General features: G+C 35.6%; 8 protein-coding genes across 8 annotated transcripts; 6 read left to right on the forward strand and 2 right to left on the reverse strand.

Moving 5' to 3' along the window:
* Window positions 1-952: 952 nt before the first annotated feature.
* On the reverse strand, window positions 953-3,226 carry PRP2 (DEAH-box RNA-dependent ATPase PRP2; the record flags this gene model as incomplete). The annotated part of the gene is made up of 1 exon (XM_071052628.1): window positions 953-3,226. One exon carries the CDS (start codon window positions 3,224-3,226, stop codon window positions 953-955), a length of 2,274 nt encoding a protein of 757 aa, XP_070906475.1.
* Window positions 3,227-3,755: 529 nt separating this feature from the next.
* URK1 (uridine kinase URK1) lies at window positions 3,756-5,186 on the forward strand (the record flags this gene model as incomplete). The annotated part of the gene is made up of 1 exon (XM_071052629.1): window positions 3,756-5,186. One exon carries the CDS (start codon window positions 3,756-3,758, stop codon window positions 5,184-5,186), a length of 1,431 nt encoding a protein of 476 aa, XP_070906476.1.
* A 199-nt stretch (window positions 5,187-5,385) lies between these two features.
* On the reverse strand, window positions 5,386-8,052 carry PHO91 (Pho91p; the record flags this gene model as incomplete). The annotated part of the gene is made up of 1 exon (XM_071052630.1): window positions 5,386-8,052. One exon carries the CDS (start codon window positions 8,050-8,052, stop codon window positions 5,386-5,388), a length of 2,667 nt encoding a protein of 888 aa, XP_070906477.1.
* A 1,532-nt stretch (window positions 8,053-9,584) lies between these two features.
* Window positions 9,585-9,995, forward strand: RNJ42_02466 (uncharacterized protein; the record flags this gene model as incomplete). The annotated part of the gene is made up of 1 exon (XM_071052631.1): window positions 9,585-9,995. The coding sequence occupies one exon, from the start codon at window positions 9,585-9,587 to the stop codon at window positions 9,993-9,995; it is 411 nt and encodes a 136-aa protein (XP_070906478.1).
* Window positions 9,996-11,045: 1,050 nt separating this feature from the next.
* On the forward strand, window positions 11,046-12,209 carry SMM1 (tRNA-dihydrouridine(20) synthase (NAD(+)); the record flags this gene model as incomplete). Its single annotated transcript, XM_071052632.1, has 1 exon — window positions 11,046-12,209. One exon carries the CDS (start codon window positions 11,046-11,048, stop codon window positions 12,207-12,209), a length of 1,164 nt encoding a protein of 387 aa, XP_070906479.1.
* Window positions 12,210-13,390: 1,181 nt separating this feature from the next.
* On the forward strand, window positions 13,391-14,029 carry TIM23 (protein transporter TIM23; the record flags this gene model as incomplete). Its single annotated transcript, XM_071052633.1, has 1 exon — window positions 13,391-14,029. One exon carries the CDS (start codon window positions 13,391-13,393, stop codon window positions 14,027-14,029), a length of 639 nt encoding a protein of 212 aa, XP_070906480.1.
* A 1,045-nt stretch (window positions 14,030-15,074) lies between these two features.
* On the forward strand, window positions 15,075-16,220 carry RAD51 (recombinase RAD51; the record flags this gene model as incomplete). The annotated part of the gene is made up of 1 exon (XM_071052634.1): window positions 15,075-16,220. One exon carries the CDS (start codon window positions 15,075-15,077, stop codon window positions 16,218-16,220), a length of 1,146 nt encoding a protein of 381 aa, XP_070906481.1.
* Window positions 16,221-17,411: 1,191 nt separating this feature from the next.
* UBP9 (putative ubiquitin-specific protease UBP9) lies at window positions 17,412-19,670 on the forward strand (the record flags this gene model as incomplete). The annotated part of the gene is made up of 1 exon (XM_071052635.1): window positions 17,412-19,670. One exon carries the CDS (start codon window positions 17,412-17,414, stop codon window positions 19,668-19,670), a length of 2,259 nt encoding a protein of 752 aa, XP_070906482.1.
* Between the last annotated feature and the right edge of the window lie 230 nt (window positions 19,671-19,900).

Raw genomic sequence — 19,900 nt, forward strand, 5'->3', positions numbered from 1 at the left:
AATCAAGAGGTTTGAAAATAAACAAAAATAAGATGGGCCCTTTCAATTATATATTACATCTGTAATATCATATTCTCCATTTCCAAATGAGAGATGAAATAAATCCAATACCATTATTAATTGTCTATTGTTAATAGACTCATATGATTGAAAAATATAGCACACACAGACACACACAAGCGTCGTACTATTTGTTTCCACGGCAGTTAAGTGAATTAAGAGGGACCCTGACTAAGAAACCTACGCAGAGACGTCGATTATTTTTAGTAGCCTCACTCGGCCCTCGCCCTCCAGGCCAATGTTCTTGTTTAGTAAGGGAAAGAACTCCTCCTGCACTTTCTAGGTAAACCAACAAAAAAGCCAACAATCGGGTAGACAAGCTTAGAACAGGAAGTGGCACATATTGGCAAGATTTAAAAACTGGGATCTAGAGAATTTTTTCCGTACGCGCATTTATGTGGGGGGTACAAAAAAAAAATCAATCATTCTGTGCGGAAAATAAAGAGAGGAAAAAAATAATATAGACGCATCATGAGCGCCTTCTCTGCATCACATTCTATGAATTAGTCTTTTCTTTATCTTTACTTTTTTTTCTATGGGATGGGGTCCTTTTCTACGTCATTTCTCTCCATGAGAGTTATTCCCATGTAAGTGCGGTAATAAAGAATATTGTCTATGTGGTCTTCTGAACACCTGGAGAAGGGTGGGGTGGGTGTCTTTTTTTGCAGAGGTGAACGGCGTTTGGGTTTTGTATTCGTTGAAGAGAAGTTGGGCGAAAGAAACCCACTCTCTACCCTGTGAGCCCTTAGGTTTCTTCTCTTAATGAGTTAGTGGATGTAAATTGATCACAACTATCGGAAGCCATTTGATAGTTATACGACTATTACAAGAACTAGAAAATCCAAAAAAAAAAAAAATAAAATTACTCAATTTTTTTTCATTCCTCCGGTTTTTATTGATTTTTGTTAGTAAATATCTGCGGGACCATCTCGTGTAGCCACTCATCATCCGGAACCGGCAAGCAATCTCTTATGTACTCCTTTGATGTCAGCATTAATTGTTGATAGAGGATATACTTAGCTGGTTTACCTGCTTCTTTGTAGTTCTGGAACACAATACTGGATGGGTGAATATATATAGTTAGACCTCCACTGTTCTTTCCTACCGTTGTATATCCTGTAGTGCCTAGCCTTACGATATTTGATGGGAAGCCACTTATGAATGCCTTTATGATTCGCGCAGAAACGTCTGTATCTTGCAGTGGCACATTCCTTTTGATTTTCAGTTTTTTGCAGCAGATGTCGAGCTGTCTTCTGATATTCTTTACTCGAGATATCGTCTTGAACTGGATCTTATGATCTTGACACCACGATCTCGCGTAGCCTGCATTCTTCCATTGATTGTAGATATCCAAATACAGCATATGATCACTATCTACATGTCCGGTAATCGTTGCTACGGCTTCTTTCTTCAGGCCAACGAACAGAGAGGTTGTCTCATGTAGCATAGACACGATCGTAAGGCATTCTTCGAGAACTCCCTCACATTTTGGATCCATTGCCGCGCTATATAAAACCTTCGCAAATTCCGGTTCACAGGGAAACTCTGTTATAATTTTACCCAGTTGAGTTATTTGTCCTTTGCTATTCAAAGCGCCTAAGCCATATAGATTTTCTAGTGATTTCTTCAATGACGGTATCGTAGGTTTATCTAATAAAGGAAAATTTAACAAATCCTTAACTCCCAAGGAAAGCAGCAGTAGGACCGTCTGAGATAGATTTGTTCTTAAAATTTCTGGTTTAGGCATCATTTCTAGTTCATTGGAGTAAGTCCATTTAGTAAATAATCGGAAACATTTACCAGGTCCTACACGACCAGCTCTACCAGCTCTCTGATCTACTGAGGCTTTTGAGCAAGGCACTGTCAGTAGTTGTGTCATACCTGTACTGGGTATATATGTATTTTCTTTTACAAACCCTGGGTCAATCACATACTTAATGCCATCAATAGTCAATGAAGTCTCTGCAATATTAGTAGCCAAAACTACTTTCCTACAGTTATCAGGTGTCTTGGTAAAAATTCTAGCCTGCTGCTCTTGAGGTAGATTTGCATAAATTGGAGTAATTATCATCTGTGGTATCCTACTCCCTAATTTCGAAAGAATACTTTCAACTTTGTCTTTCATGGTTTCGATCTCATCCTGACCAGTTAGGAAAACTAGAATATCACCAGGTGTAGGTTGTGTTGTGTGAATTTGGAATATAGTAGTTATAGCAGCATTGACATAGTTTGATTCAGGTTGAACAGTATAATGAATATCAACTGGGTATCTCCTACCTGGTACATTAAATATGGGACACTTGTCGAAAAATTCAGAGAACTTCATAGCATTCATGGTAGCAGATGAAATTATAACTCTAAGATCTGGTCTCTTACCAAGTACAGTCTTTAAGAGCCCCAATAACAAGTCTGTTGCTATTGTACGCTCGTGCGCCTCATCTATCATGATACATGAATACTTATTAACTTCAGGGTCAGCTAAAAATTCACGTAGAAGCATACCATCAGTCATATACTTTAAAATAGTTTTCCCTGGCGTTGTCTTATCATCAAATCTAATCGAATAGCCCACCTCCTTTCCTAATTCTACCTCCATCTCATCAGCAACTCTGGATGCGACCGATGTGGCGGCAACTCGACGCGGTTGAGTCACTGCGACTTGAAACTTGTTACCTTTAGTGAAACCTTCCTCAACAAGATATTGAGGTAGCTGGGTAGTTTTACCAGAACCAGTCTCACCTACTATTATCACAACTTGATTTTCTTTTATAATATTCAGTAATTGTTCTCGATATTGGAAAACTGGTAACTTTTTTCTCGATTCCTTTATGGATCGTACCCGCTTAGACTCTTCTTCCAATGCAAGGTAAAGTTTCTCATCATATTCATCATCTTCACCACCTCCTTTGGCATCATTATTGGTAAAATCTATCATTGAATCGGTATCAAATACGAAATCATATTTCTCACTATCGACAACTATTTCGTCAACCTTATCATTCTTCAATGCATTCTTCATTTGTTTATCTTCCCAAAGATTCTGCCTTTCTTGTAAGTTTCCATGTACTTTTTTATATCTTCCATTTGTAGATTTTGTAATCTTCGATGCGGCTGAATCATTCCGTGTTCTTTGTCTGGCTGGATTGCCATCGTTTCCTCTAGCCATAGTATTGTGAAACTAGTTGAAAATTGATAATAATCGCAATAATCGATTAAGAGTATCCTTACTCTAGCCTCAAATAATATACAAAGTTGCGAAGACCTAGTGCTTGAAAATATTGAAATATTGTCAATTTCAATTATTTTTCTAATTTTATCCAAATTCGGCAACAGAAAAAAGAAAGAAAGCATGGAGCGACCTCCGATGCTCATCGCAAAATTTTTTTTCAGGAAGCAACAAAAGTTTAACAATTAACAATATGTACTTTGTTTTATAAACTTACAAGATTTACTTCCTGCCCTGAAAATTAGAGCATAAATTCTACATACCGGTATTCATTGACGTGGATTTTTAACTTTTCTTCTGTACCTCAATTAACTGTCTTCAAATATTTATAAACAGTTGAAAAAGGGATCGACAATTAAAATAACTCGGTTTTTGTTTTACTATATATTGCTATCTATTTATTTCTACAAATTTTAACTTAATCCCTGGTGTTTAAACAATTGGTAAAGATACTATCTTTTTTTATGATATGACAAGAACAAAGACTACCCCAAGACGTAGAAGTTCTGTACTCTCTCGAGCTGATCAACATCAATACTTCCCACCTTGGACCACTCCTTATATCATTGGTGTTGGTGGTACTTCAGGTTCTGGTAAAACTAGTGTTGCCAATAAAATTGTCTCATCTATCAATGTTCCGTGGACCGTTTTAGTTTCATTAGATAACTTCTATAAACCGCTATCTCCTGAAGAGCGTAAAAGGGCTTTCAATAATGAATATGATTTCGATGAACCATCAGCTATTGATCTAGATCTAGCATATGAGTGCATTCTGAATCTGAAAGAGGGTAAAAAGACTACAATTCCAGTTTATAGTTTTGTCAACCACAATAGGGATCCTGATAAACACATCCAAATATATGGTGCTAGTGTTATTGTTATCGAAGGTATTTATGCTCTATATGATCAGAGACTGTTAGATCTAATGGATTTAAAAATTTATGTTGACGCAGACCTGGATATTTGTCTTGCTAGAAGATTGGCTAGAGATATCGTGTCCAGAGGAAGAGATCTCGATGGTTGTTTGTTACAGTGGGAAAGATATGTCAAACCAGATGCCGTTAAGTATGTTCAACCAACTATGAATAATGCTGACGCTATTGTACCTTCAGTTAGCGATAATTCAGTGGCTGTTGGTCTTCTAATCAACCACATTGAATCCAAACTTGAAGTTAAATCAGAGGAACATATCAACGAATTGGTAAGGCTCGGCCACTCTGACTTGAAACCTCTAAAGGAGTATGCAAATCTGAATATTCTTCCACAAACTAATCAGGTCAAAGCTATTCATACAATACTGATCGACAGATCAGTCGATAGAGCAGATTTCGTTTTCTACTTCGATAGAATTGCAACAATATTAATTGCAAATGCTTTAAACGATGTACCAATTGAAAGACATTATTCTATTACTACTCCTGAAGGTTATGAACTAAAAGATCAAATCAAGTGTCATTACGAGTCTGTTACTGCTATTAGTACAATCAGATCTGGTGACTGTTTTATGAGTTCTTTGAAGAAAGCAATCCCAAATATGTCTGTTGGAAAATTATTAATCCAATCTGACTCTCAAACTGGTGAACCTCAGTTGCATTGCGAGTTTATTCCAAGCGATATTACAAGATACGGGAAAGTACTAATATTCGAAGCTCAAATAATAAGTGGAGCTGCAATGATTATGGCCATCCAAGTACTATTAGACCATAAGGTTAAATTAGAAAGTATACACATCGTGGTTTACATGGCCACCGAGTTAGGCACTAGACGTATTCTGAATGCTTTTGGGAATAAAGTGAAAATATCTGCTGCTGTTGTTGTAACTAAAGCTGAACTAAAAAACCATAAATCAAATTGGGCACTAACTAGATTTGTTGATAACCAATACTTCGGATGCGAATAAATTTCATATATTGCATTATATTAGATATACATTGATCTTTATACTAATAATTTCTTTAATACATATGCATTTTCGTTATTAAATATTTAGTTTACTCTTCATGTATGAAATTGAATTTACTGATATTACATTTTAATATGCTAGGTAGTATATATTTAGAGACCACTAAATTAATGAAGTAAAGATGTATCGAAAATATTCATAGTCCGAGCAAGTTCATGAGGAAAAACCCTAAAGAGACAACAACGATATATGCAATGAAACTGGCTGGAACACCTCTAGTAATAAAAGTTCCCACAGTTAGATATCTATCTCCAACTTCATCAATCATTGAAATGGCTGTCACATTAGGGAAACCAGAGGTAGGGAGACCCATGGCTCCAGAACATAATAAGGCAGCAATCATTATTAGCAATCTGGAGTGATCACCTGGCAAGTCTGCACCGATTTCACCCATTAAAGGAACAATTATCATGGCTGCCACAGTATGCGAAATAAATGTTGCCATGACTAATATAACTAAACCAAATATTAGAACAATGAAGAAAATATGCTGACCTTCAACAGCATCTTTAATTACTGCTGCAACAGTAGACAATAGTCCAGAAGAGCTTACTGCTTTTCCGAGGGTAGTACCACCCATTGCCAAAACAACAATAGTCCACATAAAATTATTGAAGTCATCAGACGTTAATAGACCAGTACCAAAGAATATTACTAAAGGTATAATAGATATGATACCCATCTCTCCAAGAACACCAGAGATTTTATTAGAAATACACCACAATACAATCGTGGTTATTGAAACAATGGATACAAACCACTGTTTAATAGTAAATGGATCTTTTATTGGATGGAGTCTCAGTATTTTAAGTGAAGGATCCAATGGGAAAGTTAAAGTCAGTAACATCCAAATACCAACAATACAGACACAACAAACTGGAAGGGCAACAAAAAACCATTCACCCCATGATGGGGGTGGATCCATAATGCCTATTGAGAAAATATTTTGAGGTGATGCGATAGGTGATGCCATACCACCAACATTAGATGCTAATGCAATACCTAAAATCAGTGATTTAGCGTACAAACTCTTTGTTGGTAGAGTACGAAGTAGTGGTTGAACAATAGAGTAGCACAAAACTGGAGCAGCGACGTTCGATACCCACATCGAAACAAATAGCGCCACTCCCATATTGGTCAATAGAATGATGTGTGGGTTTGTGCCCGCAGAAGATAAGATATAAGTTGACAAGACTTTTGCAATGTTATATTTGGAAAGTGCAGCTGCGAGTGTAAAGCCACCTAATAATAACATTATAACACTTGACCACATAGTAGACAAAATATACTGAGATGCCTCTTTTGCAGTCATATCTTCGTGGGTACGAGGATCAGTCAATACTGGCAAAACCACAACTAATAATGGTATAAATAAAGATGTAACAAATAATGGAATGGTTTCAGTAGCCCATAGTAGAGAGGCAAAAACTAAAATGGCAAAACAATTTGCTTGTTTTTCCTCCTCAAATGGCGACACATTCAGAAGGAATATAAACACTGAAGCAATTAAGATAAATCTAACAAGTTTTGCAGATTGAAGTATTAACTTCAAGTATTCGATGGGACTTAATCTGAGTGCATCTTTTATAGTCATTGGCAAGACTACATCATTAACTTCATCCTCACCAGTTTCAAAATCAACACCTCCATCTGTTTCCTTAATTAAGAGCTTTTTCTTCTTATGTGCGCCGAAGGAGCTTTGTGATTTATCTTGCATCTTCGCTGTTTGTGATTTTCTCTCCAGATTAATCATATCTTTCCACACAGTGTTTCTTTCCCATACCACATGATCTCTTAGATGCTCTGACAGTTCTTCTTCAGCCTTTTCATAATCCACCATCTCTTCCTCATTGACTTCAAGGGACTGACCATCCTGTTCTGTGGAATTACCATGGTGTGTTAGGCTCTCCAGAGTAATTGGGATTAGATCTTCACTCAACCTTGCGTATGTTATCACAGTTTCGTGTATGGTCGCCTGAATCCTTTTAATTGTGCTAGGATTGAATACATGTGTTTTCTCCTCGAGGCTTTTTAAATAGGGCTTCTTTATTGAAGTGTCTAGGGACTTATCAAATTTTTTACAAATTTTCGAGAAACCGGTCTGGTTTAGTTCAATGAAATCTTTTAATTCAGAGAGCTGAGTAAATATCATCACCAGTCTTTTCTTTAGTGTAACTTTATGCTGCAATTGGGAGTTCATAGGATCAAAACTTGAATAATTCATCGAGTTGATATTTACTGTACTTGACCTGGATTTTAAAGTGTCAATACCTTGTTCATTTTCCTGTGCCTGAGAGTGTATCATACCCGAGGTCAATGCAGGTGCAGAATCAACTGATGGAGGCAGTCCCGAATTATTGGATTCCACAGAAGAGGCACTGCTCAACCTTCTCCTTCTCACGGGTCTTGAGCCAGCTCCACCAGCTCCGCCTGTATAAGATTGTGCAGGAACCAAGAAGTTAGCCGAGGACAATTCTTGTTCGTACTCCTTCACATCGTCCTTCAGCTCATTATAATTTGCAATCAACCCTGTCTCCTGCGACAAGAAAAACTTCTCGATCTTCTTCACTTCGTAATCTAATGCCTGTACAAATCTCCGTATATATGAACTGTTCTCATCATCTCTTACATCTAGCAGAGGTTGCGTCTCCTCTGACCCCACTGTGAGAGTGTCCGATGACCCACTAGAGTACAATTTTTCCTTCTGCAACGCATAGATAAGTTTTTTCAGCTGCGAATACGCTATATACTTAGAGGACCATTCCGGAACCGAATTGAACTGTAAAGAATGTGAAAATTTCATTCTTACTTTGCTATATACCCTAATCAAATCAAAACTATTTCTACAAATAATAATACTTTATTGAGTCACTGTATATATCTAACATGATTTTTTTTTTTAAAGCTTTACATTGTCCGATTTCCACCCCTTCCAATATGAGTTACCCGGATACATAGTTACCCGTATACAGTATTACCCGTATACCATGTGATTTCTACGTATAACAATATATTTAAATAATTAGTTTTTTTTTTTTGGTTCTGTTTAGATCTCATCAATGTATGGCTGTATAATTGAGATTGGGTATTTCGTATGGCTTTGGTATTAATTTTTATCTTATTTTTTTTTTTTTTGGGATTAAAGCCCTTCGTAGTGTGATTCCCCTTGTCCCTAGACCCCCCTCCTCTTCCCTTCGTTTAGGACATCTGTACACCACTGCATTTCCCCACCCCCACCCCCACAATTATTTTTTCTTTAATTAAGGTTTAAAAAACCCCCACCCCCGCAAATATTCCTGATGAGGTGTGATGTAAGGGTGTATTTTCTAATCTTCATCGTCTTCCTCCTCTTTTCACCCCCACCCCCCACAGAGTTGTTTTTTTACAGCAACGGACATTGATGTCCGACGTGGTAAAGTACGTAATTTGGGTTGTGAGAGAGGAGAGGAAAGGAAGTATTTAGTTAGAGAAAAACCCCCTTTTGGTCACCCGGATGCAATTTCTGTTTCCACTTTTTTTATATTTTTGTTTTTTTAATAAATTATTTTCTTAGGACTTGGTGACGCAAGGGGGTCTGGGCCCTCTTCACCTTTTTGCCGTAGTAAAAAGAAAGTGATTGTGTGTGAAATTGAGAAGAGGAAGGCTTGAAGACCGAAAATGGAAATACGGAGAAACAATTCATAGCCCAACAAAAAAAACTTGAATTTAAACGGAGAAAAAATAACGAAGAAGTCGTGGAAGAAAAAAAAGCTAAGCGGGGAAAAAGAAAATGCACGATATACAATGCGTTGAGCCATTGTGATTCCTTTTAACTGCCGGTGCCTAACTTTCTTCCTCTCCTCCCATGAAAACTCTGAAAGAATAGGGAACTCCCTAAAAATCAAACAGAATACAACTGAACAAACGAACTTCTTGTAGGAAAACGGTAGAATATCACGTAGAGGTGAAAGGGAAATCGAGAAATGTAGGAACCCAAAGGTTAAAAAAAAAGTAACAATGACGAGGAATTGACGCTAATGCTTTGTGCTATGCTTTGTGCTATGCTTCAATGCTTTGTAGTATTGCTTATGCGCTGTGTAAGTGCTGTACGAAGTGGAAAGCAGCACACAACGACAAGAAAAACAAAAAAAAAAAGCAATTTGTTATTTCATCCCTCAAATCAATGCATATTTTAATATATAAAGTACGATTGTATTGACACTTTTTGACATAAGATCAGTTCTATCTAGATATACAATAAAAAAATAGCACAAAGCACAAGCTAAACAAAACAACAAATACACGTTCATTACTTTAAAAAAAAAAACTATTCTTTTTTTTATGAGACTTTATACAATGCTAGAGATGAGTGATGATAATAATAGGATGGATGGTCTTAATGGGTCTATGCCTTTGGATGCACATCTTATAATCCATGGTGATAACAATAGGAATACTGAGTTGAATGTGAAATCACCTCTGTCATCAAGACACGGATCCATATCGTCACTGAACTCTAATAATTTGTTTGTTTTCAATGAGTACAAGGCTACAGATATTTCTTCTCCAGAACCTGCCCGTCGTTCCAGAGCTGTGGCGAGAGATATTATAGAGGAAGAAGAGATATCGAATTTAGTACAGTGCGAACATATAAGTAGTGGGACGAGTAGTGCTAGTTTATCGTCTGCAAGAGATAATTGTAGAAGACATCACCATAGAAGGCCTTCTGTTGCACTAAAATTCAATAAACCTATAATATACAAATAACGAAAGAAAGTTGAAGCAAAAATAATATTCAGAAAAACCAACATTCTACAACATCACCCAAAAAAAAAAAATGCATTCAAAAACCATGTTCTTTTCTTTAAGAAAAAAAATATTTTAATTCATGACAAAACAATGATAACATTTCTTCTCTTCTCTCTATTTCTTAGAAAATTTGATAAACTTATAATAAATAAAAAAAAAACCACAAAAAATAATAGAAGAATAAGCAAAAAATAAAAGTTGTTTTATTTGCCATTACGAAAAATCTATGAAATATCTAGAACAGTAAAAACTGAATCAGTTTTTTTTTATTACGACTTGAATAAGAAAGAAAAGGTACTACTATGAGTTGAACTACAATATCTCTCTTTTTTATTTCCTTTTTTGATATAAGATAACATATTAATATAACCGGTTTATATCTACCATGTTATTAAATACCCTATAACTTATAATATTATCAATACTAAATTAAATAAAAAAAAAAAAGTTGTATACAAAAACAAGAATAAAAAATTTTAACGATCTTATTTTTAAATACCTAAAAGAAATGTCAATGTAACTTTCTCGAGGTTTAATCTAAATAACTCATCTGAAATGCAGTTTTTTCTTCTTGCACAAGAGGCAAATAAATTACAAAAAAAAAATAACCTACATAATTGTTACAAACCGTGTCTTAACTATTGAATAACTGTTAAATAAAATTACGTATATTACATTGTACCTTATTTATTAAAAAAGATAACCTTTCTTATATGAGTTAATGATTTATTATCCCGCGTCTACGAGGGTTTCTAGGATGCACGGCTTATTTCCTTCGAAAGTGAAAAGAAAAGGCAGTGAAGCCTTCTTGGAAATCCAGAACACAGGAAACGTTAGCTTGGAAAAAATGTAAAAACAAACTGAAGAAAAAGATAAAAAAATAATGAAAAAGCTTATACACGAACCGATGCGATGAGCTTGGATCAATTTACTAGTAAGTCATATTTTTTCCTATAGCAATAAAAATAAATAAAAATAAAAAAAGGAAAGAAACTTATAAAACTTTGTATGGCACTGTACTCAACGATAGCAAATATGGTAAATTATTCTGGTAAACTGGTTTTAGCACCTATGGTTAGAGCAGGAGAACTGCCAACCCGTCTATTATCTTTGAAATATGGCGCTGATTTGGTGTGGTCGCCAGAAATTGTTGATAAGAAGATATTACAGACCGAAAGGGTGGTCAACACAGCATTAAATACTATAGATCATGTACTTCCAAATGCACATAATAATGTTGTATTTAGGACGTTCCCATCTCTGGAGCGTGGGAAATTGATATTTCAGCTGGGTTCAGCTGATCCCGATCTGGCAAGGGAGGCAGCTTTGAAGGTAATAGACGATGTGGATGGTATTGACTTGAATTGTGGTTGTCCGAAGCATTTTTCCATTCACTCCGGAATGGGTGCTGCATTGTTGAAAAAACCGGAGCATCTTTGTTCGATATTAACGGAACTTGTGGAAAAAGTAGGTAAACCCAACAACAAGCCTATCTCTTGCAAAATAAGAATTTTAGAAAATGAGGAAGATACTTTGAAACTTGTACGAATGATATGTGCGACTGGAGTAGCTAACCTCACAGTTCATTGCAGAACAACACCGATGAGAAATAGAGAAAGTCCCATCAGAGACTATATAAATAGTATATTCGATGTGTGCAAAGAACATAACGTCTCGATGATAGTAAACGGTGCTATCAAGGACAGAGAGGACTATGAAAACCTATTTTCCTATAACGAAGAACTTGGTGGTATGATTGCCGAATCCGCTGAGTCCAACCCCACTGTATTCTCTAAGGAAGTGAAACCATGGTTCGTTGCAGTAAAGGAATTTCTGGAGATAGCTAAAGAATTCGACAACAATATAGGAAATACGAAATACATGCTGTCCAGATTAGTTCCGGGAAAATCCAAGTTTTTCCAGTATTTTGCACAATGTAAGAACGAGGATGACTTGGATTACATTATGAGTTTAGTAAATGAAAAGGGAGAAGCAAAGGAAGACCCTAGTGAGTATTTAACTAGAAGAAGAGAAGAAGAAAAGCTTTTAAAGAAAAAACTCGGTGAACAGAAGGCATTAGAGAAGAAAGCCGCTAAAGAGGCCATGAAAAGGGCTCTAGAAGAACATCAGGAGCCTAATAGTTCTTCTAAGAAACCGAAAATTGAATGTTAGGACAACTGATAAACAGTAAGAATATATATATATATATATATATTTAATAATATAGTAGATAGAAGAAAACATATATATTATTTCAAATATCTAATTTATCTAAAAAGCAACCTACGATACTTAAATAATTAGTATGGGGTAAAAATTCTTGACTGGTTTGAACTCTTTGAATTCACTCAGATCAAATAGTGGTTTCTTAATCCCCTTGATGAGCTCTTTATTGAGAATGGTGTAGGTAAAAGGAACTGTTCTATGAAACTTGGCACGCCCGGTTTCTGGTAACTCTCCAAATGTAATATGCAAACATGGGTCAAAATCTCTAAGCGTATCGGGTAACAATAATATGGATTTCAACTCTGGCTCCGCAGCCGGGGTTGGCAGAGTTTTAACTGCTTTATGTTTAAATATAGTAAACTTCATCTTTACCTTTATTTAGAGGTCGGAATAAAACCAAAAGAGAATATAAAATAAAAAGAGAATATAAAAAAGAGAATTACAATTTTACTTTTCAAAATGAGTGGTATTTATACTTTTCTTTTTTTTCAATTACCCAAGTAAACCAATTTATTTGCTATTTTAATATAAAAAGCAAAGAAATAACAGACTGAAATATACTATATACATCATATGTTCTGTATTTATTGCTATTTAACCGCTATAAAAAAAATAATTCAGCCAAAAAAAATTACAATGTTGCAAAAGTTACCCGCCTGATCTAAAAAATGTTGCCTCAGAACGTGATAATACCCGTTCACTATGATGTGTGAGCCATAGCAAAATTAATTTGTACGTGTCTTTGTCTGGGGGAGTGAGTGTGTGTGTGTGTATCAATGACAGGAGCGGTGTTCGGGTTGGGTTTCTGTACGGGTATTTCTTCGTGGTTTTGTCCATATTTTTATTTTTTGAACTAGATATTATTTCTTTCAGTGACATGAAGCTCAGGCTAATTTTTTTTCATGGCAGCTTACTGTAGAAAGGGCCTTTTGACGACGATTTTTCTTGCTCAAGAGCAACGGAATGAATATCAAAGAGTAAGTGATAAGGCTAAAGAGGCTACTAGAAAGAGACTTTAATCCTGCATTCTGAGATATTGTGATAGTTTATCCTTTGATAGAAAAATAAATAGATAAAAAATAAAGAATAACTCCAAATAAAATCATTTAAAGAGAGAAATAAAAAAGATGTCTTCATGGTTATTTGGTAAGTCCGTTGAGACTAATGTTGAGAAGAAAGAGGAAAAGAAGAATGATTTGGGTTTTGATACATCTCAACTAACAGATATCTCCAATATAATTTCAACACCTGGTGCTTTAGATCCAGCTCGTCTTCACCCACTAGCTGGCCTCGAGAGAGGTGTTGAGTATCTTGACCTAGAAGAAGAACAATTATCTACCATGGAGGGTTCTCAAGGTTTGATTCCATCTCGTGGTTGGACCGATGATCTATGTTACGGTACAGGTGCTGTTTATCTATTGGGTCTTGGTATTGGTGGTGCCTCCGGGTTTGTACAAGGTGTGAAGAACATTCCACCTAATGCTCCAGGTAAACTACAACTAAACACTATTCTGAACCATGTCACTAAGAGAGGTCCTTTCTTGGGTAACAATGCAGGTGTTTTGGCTCTAACATATAACTTAATCAACTCTTCTATTGATGCTTTTAGAGGGAAGCATGATATTGTTGGTTCCGTCGTCGCCGGTGGTCTAACTGGTGCTTTATTCAAATCTTCCAAGGGTTTGAAACCAATGGCATACGCATCTGCAATTGTTGCTACTACTGCTGGTGTATGGAGTGGTGTTAAGGACAAAGTTTTGGAGTAAGAATTGAAAACGAAATAAACAGGTGCTTCTTTTCTTTAAGTTTCATGCTGAGTACACCTCTGCTTATATCAAAAGCAAATTTAATGATTAAAAAAACACTAAGCAAAACCAGTACAAAAAAAAACGTAATGGTTATGTTGATATGAATACTATTTTTTTAACAATTTGTCTTTTTTTTTTCTTTATGTTCCCCAATAATAAATTGGCTCCATTTGTTTTAATTTTTACTCAAAAAGTCTTTGTTTATTTGTTCACTCATATGTTCAATGCACCCTACCCCCGCCCCAGTTTCATTGTTGTTATTTATTAATATTATTAATTTTACATTAATATTGACTGACCTATTGCTCAATGTATTCGTTATCAGTCTGATCTATCCATGATTTGTTCTATTTTGCCCTATAGAATAAAAATAAAAATCGGTAAATCAAACATTTAATTACTACTATTTCATCTATCCTAACTTACTCCTTTCTTTTACCAGTAGTGTGGAATTTCAAACTTACATACAGTGTATTTTTTGAGCAGTATTTTATGCAATACCAAAATATGCGCAAAACCACCAATACCAATTCACTACCATTTTCCTTTCTAAATAGACAACTAACTTAGCGTTCCTTGTATATATGTAATGCAATCATTTTGTTAATCTTTTAAAAAATGCTTATAATACCCATAATCCATTGGTAATTACTAGAGCTACAGTGTTATCACGTGATAACGACTATGTTTCAGCAAGTCTTTGTTTACATTTTTTCCGTTTATAGTCACACCGTAGGACGCGTTATTTTCCCCAGGCAATTTCGTGTAAATTTTTTTCTTGGAGTTATATAGTTTGAATCTATACATTTCACATCGATGAGGTTAGTTCGCCACTTTATTCTTCTGTATCTTATGAACAGTTCAAGCTCAGAGGGACTATAAAGCGAAAGTGTAGTAATAGTACAAGTATCTAATTATAAAACCTCACCCTTGTTGTTTGTAATATTGAAACTTTATTGAACTGACAGTATATTCTTAACCGTTTTCAATCTAAAATAACAAGATGTCGCAAGTTGAAGAACAAATGCAGCCTGTTCCTGATTCACAAATGAATGTTTCCTTAATGTCTACTGCTCCAGCTGACACAACTCAATCTTCCTCGAACGGTGGCGAACAGCAGTTATTCCATCAAGAACAAGAAGAGGAGGCAGTTATGGATGAAGAGGATGTTGCTTTAGTATCATTTGTACCCCTAGAGAAGTTACAAGTAAACGGTATTACTTCAACAGATATAAAGAAACTTAGAGAGAGTGGTCTACATACAGTCGAAGCTGTTGCCTACGCACCAAAAAAAGATTTGCTAGAAATTAAAGGTATTTCTGAGACTAAAGCTGACAGATTATTGAACGAGGCTGCCAGATTAGTGCCGATGGGGTTCGTTACTGCAGCAGATTTTCATATGAGAAGATCAGAAATGATATGTCTGACGACAGGATCTAAGAACTTAGATACTCTGCTAGGTGGTGGTGTAGAGACAGGGTCTATCACTGAATTATTTGGTGAGTTCAGAACCGGTAAGTCACAACTCTGTCATACTTTGGCAGTAACATGCCAAATACCACTTGATATTGGTGGTGGTGAAGGGAAATGTTTATATATAGATACCGAGGGAACTTTCAGACCTGTACGGTTAGTATCAATAGCGCAAAGGTTTGGACTGGACCCAGACGATGCCCTGAATAACGTTGCCTACGCTAGAGCCTATAACGCTGACCATCAACTTAGGTTGCTAGATGCTGCAGCACAGATGATGAGTGAATCAAGATTTTCTCTAATCGTTGTAGACTCAGTAATGGCACTATATAGAACTGATTTCTCTGGTCGTGGTGAACTGAGTGCAAGACAAATGCACCTGGCAAAATTTATGAGGGCTTTACAAAGATTAGCAGACCAATTCGGAGTTGCCGTTGTGGTGACAAACCAAGTGGTAGCACAAGTAGACGGTAATATGAGTTTCAACCCAGACCCTAAAAAACCAATCGGTGGTAATATTATGGCTCACTCTTCAACTACGAGGTTAGGTTTCAAGAAAGGTAGGGGTTGTCAACGGTATTGTAAAGTAGTAGACTCTCCATGCCTACCAGAAGCAGAATGTATATTCGCTATTTATGAGGACGGTATTGGAGACCCTAGAGAAGAAGATGAATAGAATTTATTTAATACATACAAAAGAAAAGAAGCAATAACTTTTTTTGAGCCTGAGTTATATTTTTTTATTTTTTATTTAAGCATGATATAAACCCTAATACCAATATTAACATTTATTCTAATTCTCCCGTTGAATATTAAAAAATTGTTACTTTTTATTCTTACGTATTACTTTTCTGTTCATGAAACTGACGTATTTCTTTTATCTATTATTAACTAAGCATATTGTCTTTCTACCTTCAGTACAATTAGTTGCTTTTAGTAAAGACGTTTTGGCTCCCTCGGAACAGCTTTCCATCTCCTTTCTACGACAAATACTGAGATAGGGGAGAAAAGCTAAAGGGATACCACGCCTACCGTAACCGGAATCAGTTTTATTTTTTTCAGCCTAGCAAGGAAGCAGTTAGAGGGGTACAGAAGGGCTGGAGGGGAATGGGGGGTTGAAGACATTTTAACAAGTAGTCTGTGCATTGAATACGTAACTCTACTGGCATTAGCGTAGAATTTTTTGTTTGTTTTCCATGCTACGTTCCGCTGCAAAATATCTACTGCCTCTCTTTTCCGGAATTTTTTTTGGTCTCCGTATAGTTATTTCCCAGTCCTTGCCCGGGAGATGCGGCCGGCATCTCTTAGTAAGTTTTCTCACAAAAGAACCAAAGGACATCTTACAACAGCCACCCTTATTTTACTCATTGCTACTGAGGTTATTTCTTAAAGGACATCTCTCGGTCCGCATATACCACTCACATCTTTACGTTTCCTGCTTCTATCTCTGTGTTCTTCTTGTTCTACCATCTCCCCACATTTCTAAAAAAAGAAAAACGTTGATGATAGTCTCAACCTAATCACGAATCAACTAAATAGCAAACTTTTCTTTCATACAAGTGTGGAAAACTTCGATGATTGATAGCGTGTTTTGGTTACACTGTCTTCTTTTTATGGTAAATCGAAGCTGAGAAATTATTCTTTTGTTGAGCTATTTCTACAAATATAAAGGAAATCTATATCGAATGGGAACGATTAACATAATATTAAAATAATTAATAACTTGAAAGATAAATTAAAAAAAATAAAACAAAATATTTTACGAAAGTATTCTTTTATATGATTAAAACGGCTCTATAATGAATTAAAATTTCGCATTTAAAACTACCATTAATAATTTAATAATAATAATAAAACTAATACAATAATGTTTAAGAAACTATTACATATCGCACCTGACTTGGGTACACATCATGAACATGAACGGAAGAGGAAGAAGGATAAAGTTAAGAGGTCTACTATCGAACAAAACCAGCCTCGAGTATTGCCTTATCCAAAACGTGATTTGTCGATATCTGATCCGCCCTCTTTGAGCAGTTCTGTGATTAATAACAACGAAAATAGCTTAAACGGAAGTAATTTGACCTCTCTGAGTGAGGGTATCTTCACTGACTTAAATGATAAGAATTACATTACCACAATTCCAGATGCAGTTGATAAAAACACACCGCCGTCAGATAATTTCCTTATTAATAACGATAATGAACCTGTTGGTGTTGAGACAAATGTTACAGAACTGCTACCATTTGGAGATGGATCAAATAAGTTATATGGGTACGAAAACTTTGGTAACACCTGCTATTGTAACTCCGTTTTACAATGTATCTACAATCTACCTGAATTTAGGAAAAGTATATTGGAGTTTCCAGAAAGGTACCCTTTGAAAAACAGAGTCCGTATGGAGGAGTACATCCCAAATAACCCAAGGGATTATATATGTGAGCTGCTCAACCAAGATCAGGACTCTCCTACCAGGAGTAATGCATCTACCCCAAGTCAGAATACTAACCCAACTGCCCAAACTTCAATGTTACTAAAGGGACATGCTATGATTCCTGAACAACAACAATCGCAACAACAACAACAACAACAATCTCAGCAATTACAGCAACAGAAATTGGTTAACAATGTTGAGCTAAAAGATATTGATAAAAGACGAAGAGATAATAGAAGAAGTTTCTTCAAAGATTTATATAAGTCGAGAAGCAACAGTGTTCCAAGCAATTATGAAAAGACTCCGTTAAGTAATAACAGTGACTTTCATTCTGATGATCGTAATAAATCAAATGCTCTTACCACTGAGCTTGAAGGAACTGAAAATGTTATCTCTAATATTGTGGTGACGAATCCGAATAGAGACCCAGTCGCTGATAGATTACATAGTGGCTGCAAAAGAATTCTTGTCGGTAATCCTGAAATCAATAAGGTGTATTCAGAGGCCTATCTTAATGTTACAACTTGGGAAAATGATTTGAACATCGAAACAAGGAAAAAATTGGCACTTCTACATGGTCCTGTCCTAAATATAGATCATTTAATATATCCCAATCAGGCTCATCATATCTATAATGCCTTGAAAGATTTATTGGAGTGCATTACTGAAAATAAAAGCTTAACTGGTGTTATATCTCCAATCGAATTTGTAAAACTACTGAAAAGACAAAACCCGCTATTTGACACCACCATACAACAAGACGCCCATGAATTCTTAAATTTCTTGCTAAATCAGATGAGCGAGTATACAAAAGGGTATAAGTCGAATTACCTCGATGGATCAACTCCTAATTACGAGAATTGTGAGCAAGATTTTGTAAAAAATTACTTTGAAGGTACCTTATTAAACAAAATTAAATGTCTCACCTGTGATGCTGTTGTTACGAATGAGGAACCCTTCCTAGATTTTCCAATAGAGATTCAAACAAACGAAGCAATTGTTATTCAGGATGTTTTCCATAATTTTCATCAGCGAGAGATTTTAGGGGGTTCAAACAAATTCTTTTGTAATGAATGTATGGGCTTACAAGAGGCCGAGAAGACTGTTGGATTTCAAAAACTACCTAAGATTTTAGCCCTCCACCTAAAGAGATTCAAGTGTAATGGTTTAACGAATGATAAACTATTCAATCCTATACACTATCCTCTCAACTTGAAGGTATGCTCGTTTGAGGGGGCAATAAACAAACAATATGAACTTTCTGGATTAGTCTTGCATGTTGGTGCTAGTCCAACCCATGGCCACTACGTTTCTATATGTAAACATGAAAAATATGGTTGGTTACTTTATGATGACGAAACTATTGAATCGATATCCGAAGAAACTGTAGTTAAGTTTATAGGTGAAGATAATAACCCAACAACGGCATATGTGTTGTTTTATTCTGAAATCGATGAATCGGCACAAGTTAATCCTAACTCTAATAATGTTTATAATGAGAATATTGAAAAGATGATATCTTATGAGAAATGGTTGCGTCAAGGGAATTTGGTGGAGAAAAGAAGGTTGCCTCTAAGATCAAGGGAACCCCTCTCTAATCCTGCTCCACAACGTGCACATTCGGATAGAAAAAACAACGTTTCTGTTAAAAGAAAATCAAAATTCTTGCACTTCATGGCTGCTAATATATGAGGTTAGCATAAGATTTTTTAATTCTTTTTTTTTTATTTTTTTTTTTTATTGCACACTAATTATCGAATATAAATCATCCTCGAGCATATCAAACACAAATGGTCATTGGATATGAACTATTGATGCTCTATTGTTGTTGTTTTTTGTTACTTAACTGATTTTTTTTTTAATAAACGTCCCTAATATTACTCTGGAGAATCTTATTAAGGGTACTAATTAATTTTATAATA

The sequence above is a fragment of the Nakaseomyces bracarensis genome (genome assembly GCF_045282275.1).
Source record: "Nakaseomyces bracarensis strain CBM3 chromosome Unknown Scaff9_0, whole genome shotgun sequence".
In the NCBI taxonomy this organism is placed as follows: Eukaryota; Fungi; Ascomycota; class Saccharomycetes; order Saccharomycetales; family Saccharomycetaceae; genus Nakaseomyces; species Nakaseomyces bracarensis.